This window comes from Erpetoichthys calabaricus, chromosome 15 (genome assembly GCF_900747795.2).
Source record: "Erpetoichthys calabaricus chromosome 15, fErpCal1.3, whole genome shotgun sequence".
NCBI classification, from domain to species: domain Eukaryota; kingdom Metazoa; phylum Chordata; class Cladistia; order Polypteriformes; family Polypteridae; genus Erpetoichthys; species Erpetoichthys calabaricus.
Window position 1 is genome coordinate 22,264,266 of NC_041408.2, and position 6,475 is coordinate 22,270,740.

Consider the following 6,475-nt stretch of genomic DNA (forward strand, 5'->3'; position numbering starts at 1 on the left):
AACAAAAACAATCGCTTCCTTAATGTTATTAGGGTAAACGCGATGTCTTGGCACATCATACTTAATAATATGGGCGGTACACTCTAAAATTATTTCGACAAAAACAGGTTTAAACTGCGCTAAACTAATCCTTTGTGAGTGGCGTTTTCATTGTAACAAACGCTGACTTGAGAAACAAAGCTCTCCCAAAGTGAGGCGCACAGAGACTGGAAGATAAGTGCTTGTGACAGCGTGACCAGAGGAGTACACTGCAATGCTTGTGTGGCGATTTTTGTGCGGCTCGGGTCAGCTGATGTTGACATTTTCTTTCGTTTTCACGTTGATTTTTTTTCTGCTTCTTTTGCGAAGGACAAAGTATAATTTTTACCTGAACTCCGTGTTCCAAGCACAGAATCGTACGGTTTCTCAGTTCCCCGTCTCCCCATTCCCACTTCTTGAAGGACAATGACGGCTCACGGTGTACTCGTTAGACACATAGTCAAGTTTAATGCTACAATGGAGAGGATAGTTTAAAACAATACATTTAAACAAGAACGTTTGTCATGAGTTCTTTAACTGGTCGTAGAAGTAAGGTTAAAAGCTCGGTGTCCGTTTCGTAAAATTATCTTAGTGTCTTATAAACGTAAGCATTTTAGAAAGATTGTTCCACTAAAAGAAAATTGCAGTGCATCCCTAAATCTATTAGAAACGCAAGCGGAATACTTTTCTCCGGTACACACAGTCCTTAAACGTAACAGGCGGACAAAAATGACAGATCTAAATCTGTAGCAGCGTGCCACGTGGACGTGCGCGCGACCTCACCTGTTCACGCAATTTGATAGGCTTAAACTACAGCAATGAGCGCCTCATTATAAACACGACACCTGCCGCGTGCTCGCCGAGGTTTGGAAAAGCTGTACGCAGCGAGGTGAAAATACTTTGTATCTTATTACCGTCATTTCGTGCTTAAATATTGTATTTATGCTCTAGATCCTATTTTATTAAGCACGCTAAGCAAACCCAGAAAAATATTAACAGACCTTTTCCATTTTCTGGATAAAAGTGACAAGCCACATGCTTTACGGAGAGAAGGCCGTCTGTAATATTGATATAAACTAGTTTATAAGTATTTTTTAAAAGCAGATTATATTGTAATATTTCAGTCATTTTTGAGCTTGCACATTTTTGTCCAGTAGAGCAAAACGTACATCAAGTTCACTTAGCAAACCATGTAAACTTGCATAGTCTGTTTGTGCACAATTGAACTGTTGTTCATACATTCAAAAATAAATTCAATACGTGATAAAAAAAAATCCACATCTCTTGGTTAAAACGCTGTAAAATGGTCAATTGTTAACAGCTCAGAAACTCGCTGGTCAGTTAAACGTTAGATTACTGTTGTGTCAGACTGTCAGCACCGGCAATCTATGGCACTGATGTACAGTATTTCATTTTGTGATGTTAGTCGATTTTATAGCCGTTAGTAAAACTAAGCGAGCATCTGTGCTATTTCAGGCAGAAAATCCCTGTAACTGCCAAATCCATCTATTTAAATGTGACATTTACATTTTTACAAAAGACCTCGGGCGGTTCGATAACAACAATATTTTTAGATGTGCGTTCAAAATAACGATCAGATTACAGGTGGAGAACGGCACAACGGAGCTGCTTGTGTATGACAATTCTGGGCAAATGAATGTGTTAAAATGGGAGAACATATTATGAAATTCAAAGAAAGATAGCATGAAGTAACACTTACACGAAAGGAATAAGAACGCTTAAAACATCGAATATCTGAAGTTCAGAATTTATTGATATTTGCTGTAGTTGATTAATGTGATGTATTAGCACTTTGCAAAGGGTACCAAACATCAAAATAATTACCTTAGAAATAATGTTAATGTTAAATTGGTATGTGCAGTGTTAACTGTATGTATCTTTTGTAATCGGTTCGGTTACTCTGAATTATTTCCTGCTTCCTGATATTTTTTGATTTACGTTTATACACAATGCTGTAAAAAAATTAAAATAAAGTCTGCACTATGACAACGTCATACGATCACATGAGACACGCTTTGAAATAAACCGAGTGAACAACAGAAATAAAAAAAGTCAAACCTGTTCAGCAAGCATCCACTTTAACCATGAAATAAATTCCATGCCCATTTAAATATCTAATATATGCAAACGATGACCTCGTTATAATAACAATGCATATTCTAAGAAGTGTACAAGTCTGTGAAGTATAATTGACGTTCTTTTTTTCTTATTTCATGTAATCGTTTTTGTGAGCAGGAGTTAAACCTTAACAAAGAACCCTAAACTACCAAAATCCTCACTCTCATTACAAGATGGTTAATAAACTGTGTATTTTAGTGACTAAAATTTTTACATTTGTCCAAACCATAATTAATTGCTCAAAATGGGAGGAAACTCTGCGACAAAGCCTGCTTTTCATTATATATTGAATGTGCTGTTCACAGACTAATTACTGCGGAGATATTAAGATAAAAATAAACATTGTATTTATTATATATATATTCTGAACCAAAATAGACCGACTGGCAAACACGCAACGCATCCTCTCCATTGATTGTCCATTCTTTCTGAAACTTGCTGTAATGTAATTAAATCAACATTGAAATTATGTCCGTTATATAAATATTTAAATAAGAAAATAACTTTTTGCATCATTAGTCGCTTTCCTTTGTAAACATTAAATAAAAAAAACAGACGAAAAGGAATTTCCTAAATAAAAAGAACAGTTATGAAACTTAAAGGTATCAACATCATTAGACTGAAAGCCATAAATCGTATCTTATGCTGGCAAATAATACACAAAACTACAATGTACTTAAAGATAACACCTGTAATCATTTTTTTATTTGAAATCATCACATTTCTTTAAATTAAAAATAAAGCAAAACAACAAACAATCTTTTGAACATAAATATTCGAGTCCCAGTACGAAGTCAAGATCCTTAAATAAAGAAAAGTCAAGCGCCGTTTGACGGGAGATTTTAAAATCTTGTAAGTGTTTAATATAAAGTAAGCAGCTTCCTGTCAAAACAAATGATTTTGACAGATTCTCTGTGTAAAGATCTCGTTTTCATATGGGCTCTGAAAGTGCAAAACCTTAACAAGTACTAAACTATCAAACAGCAAAGTAAAAAATTGGTTAAAACAGAACACGTGTACCAATAAATCTCTTAATTTTGTATGCTATGTCATTAAAAAAATAATAAGGGCTTATTTATCTATGTAATGTGTATACACGTTATTGAGAAAACTGATCATTTATTACTTTTGTGACACGTTTAGCATTTCAAAAGCTCCTCATTGAGTGAAATCAAAGCATTTTAACATAGAACAGGCAAAGATGAAAAACATTAAAATCTTATTATACCTTCCTCAATTTTCAAACTAGACTACATGTGCGCAAGGTGGGATTATGTGCCATGTATGTGTGTATGTTATGTATGTATGTATGTATGTATATAAAAGCTATCTAACAATAAACGTTAATGATGTAAATGTAATCTTTGCATGTAAATGAAAAATGTCTTTTGCCAGAAAGCCAAACCGAAAATAGTGTATCATTTTATATGCATATACAATTCAGTCATTGATATTACGTACTCTTAACTGAAGTATATTAAGGCGATAACGCCAGTTTCAAAGCAGCTATAAAAGTATAGACACGACTTTCTAAACATTAGTAGCGATGATCTGAGATTAGTGACTTTGACAAATGGAACCAAACAGGCCAAAACCGAAACATAAAATGAATACGGGTCTAAAAAAATAAAACACCACAAGATACAGTCAGATTCAAAATAGAAGTGCACTAAATGCTCGTCATCTAATTTCAAGATCAAATATTGCTACACAAATAATGAAAATGCTTAATGCACAGCCAAGGAGGCAGGCCCTCGTTTAATGTTTTGCATCAAGCTTTAGATGATTTACACAAAAACAATGATTCAAGTATGCGCATAAGTGACGCAAATTAAAAACTTCAATGCAATTTTCCTAGCATTTAAGTAAACTTAAGTATTTCATGATAGTGCTTTCCATTTGAGAGGTCGGATACTACCATGATGTCAAAAGAAGGCTTCGACGCTAGATTTCTTTTTTGTCAATAACGCCACACTAGTCCGCAGAGATTCTCCGTGTTGTATCTCGCGATCTCTTTGATTACGTCATATAAACAGAGTTGGTAGCGCGCACAGAATCAGAACGTAAACACACCCACATGCACACCGTAGTAATAAACATCGCCATCATCAGTAGCACATATTGCTGCAAATCGTACATGATTGTCAATAATCATAAATTAATGATATGCTATAGCCTTTTTCCAAAACTATAGAAAACCTGAGCTGAGCCACAGACTGTAATAAACCACGTTAACAGCAAACGCAATGCCCGCAAAGGTCAGCAGCCCTGATTTGTATGTATTAAGGCGCTTGAAAGGAAACAATTCCACTTAGTTTGCTAATTGAAATCATGAAAATGAAATTATTAAATAAATGCATGTAAAAGTGTAAATAATGTAAACCTTTCTCTTTCTTTAAAACAACGTCTACCGACATGTTTTGAAAAAAATAAATATACGCCTTTAATAAATAAGAAATACATAAATTAAATTACATAATGTTACATTTCTGTTACTTTATGTATAAATAGACCAATACATAAGTCAAGTCTGTTACCTTTGGTGTTACAAAGAGTCAGTTTGCAACCTAGGTAACAAAGTCAATTCTTTTGTAAATGTTGGTGTAAAATAAAATTGTCTTTTAAGCTTTATGTAAACAATGCATGAGAGGGGTTATGATTTCTGTTAACAGAGCACGAGAAAATATGTCTTCATTAAGCAGGCTACTTTTTGCTCAAAGTGGTCGTTCATAAGCATTATTCAGCAAACAGCAGACGACTTGTATAGGTGAGGATGACAGATGATGACCCCACGAAAAATAACCCGATCAGTTTAAAAACGAATCTGCTGAGGTAACCCTGTTTTGATGGGACAGGACGCCCGAAAATGCCGCCGAAACCCCCTGCGTGAAAGGCGGCAACGCAGGTCCGACTGTTTCAGAGATGAGAGTGGAGGGTGACGTGGAAGGCACTCCGAAACCACTGGTCCCCCCACTTGGCTGTACAGACTGCGAGTGCTGAGCCCCTGAGACAAAATAACCGGCTTGACCGGATAGTAAACTGACCGAAGACGAGCTGACGCCGTAAGTGTTAGTCAGGCTGATACCCCCTGCAGTGCTGGCCAGGATCGGACGAGGAAGGTCCCCGTTGCTCAGTTGGTCCATCCCCGAAAGGAACGACCCATAAGCGTGTCCCTGACTGAGAAATCCGGACGCAGATCCGTTATAATGCGCGTGATGCAGAGATAAAAATGGCGATATCTGCCAGTACAAAGGATTAGTTGATCTCTCGTTGAGCCCCAGACCTAGGGGAGCAAAACGAAGCCCCCTTTTTAGGGCCAGTTTCCCCCGGGAGGTAGCAGAGCGTCTCCGAAGTTTACCGGTGGTCCCCCCGATGAAAACATCATCGCTTGACGGGTCCAGCATCCAGTAGTTTCCTTTCCCGGGATCATCGTAATGCCTTGGCACTTTAACGAAACATTTGTTGAGACTCAGATTATGTCGAATGGAGTTCTGCCAGCCTTGTTTGTGCTCTCTGTAGTAAGGGAAATTCTTCATGATGAACTCGTAGATGCCATTCAGTGTAAGCCGTTTCTCTGGACTCTGTCGGATAGCCATCATGATGAGCGCGTTGTAACTGAACGGTGGCTTATCGTACTTCCCGTTCTTATTTGGCTCTTTCGGTTGATCAGCGCTTTCCTCTTCTTCCAGGCGACATTCTTGCTTTTCAGGAGACGATGCCATTTCCTTCATAGCCGCAGGTTTTGCCGTTTCAGACCCTGCAGGAAGACGTCCCTTTGCTAGGGACCCTGAGCTCGCCTTGTCACTTTTAGAAGGAAGCAGCAGGCTCTTGATACTAAACGAAGTGGATTTGGGAACCATTGTCGGCTCTTTCTGATCCCCCATGCCCAGTAATCACTGCGAGCCGTAGGTTTTGTGTGCGTAAAAAAACAAAAGGTCAGACACGATCGGATCAGGACATTGCATGCATGAAGGAACTTCTAGGACAGAGGAGAGGTTGAAGCGGGACGGAGAAATTAGTAATTAAGGAGGTTCCCTCTTGCAGCCACATCATATAGGGGGAGGAGCTGATCACTAGCTCGCGATTTACCGATTAACAGAAAAATGCTGTAAAACAAAATTAATTTAAAAAGTTTTGTTTTCAATCGAGCGCAGCTTGCAGGTAATATGTAAATAGCGCTGTCCAGAATACTATTTATTTATTTTTGATATATATATAGCCTTATAAATTAGTAATACAGAATATAAATGGAACAAAAGGATTTTCTCCTTGTTTAAAACATAATCAACACTATGCTAATTTTTGAATGATTTTAAGT

General features: G+C 37.4%; 1 protein-coding gene across 1 annotated transcript; it reads right to left on the minus strand.

The window, feature by feature from the left end:
• Positions 1 to 3,485: 3,485 nt before the first annotated feature.
• On the minus strand, positions 3,486 to 6,153 carry foxg1d (forkhead box G1d). The gene has a single exon (XM_028820842.2). The coding sequence runs from the start codon at positions 6,039 to 6,041 to the stop codon at positions 4,965 to 4,967; it is 1,077 nt and encodes a 358-aa protein (XP_028676675.1). The 5' UTR covers positions 6,042 to 6,153; the 3' UTR covers positions 3,486 to 4,964.
• Between the last annotated feature and the right edge of the window lie 322 nt (positions 6,154 to 6,475).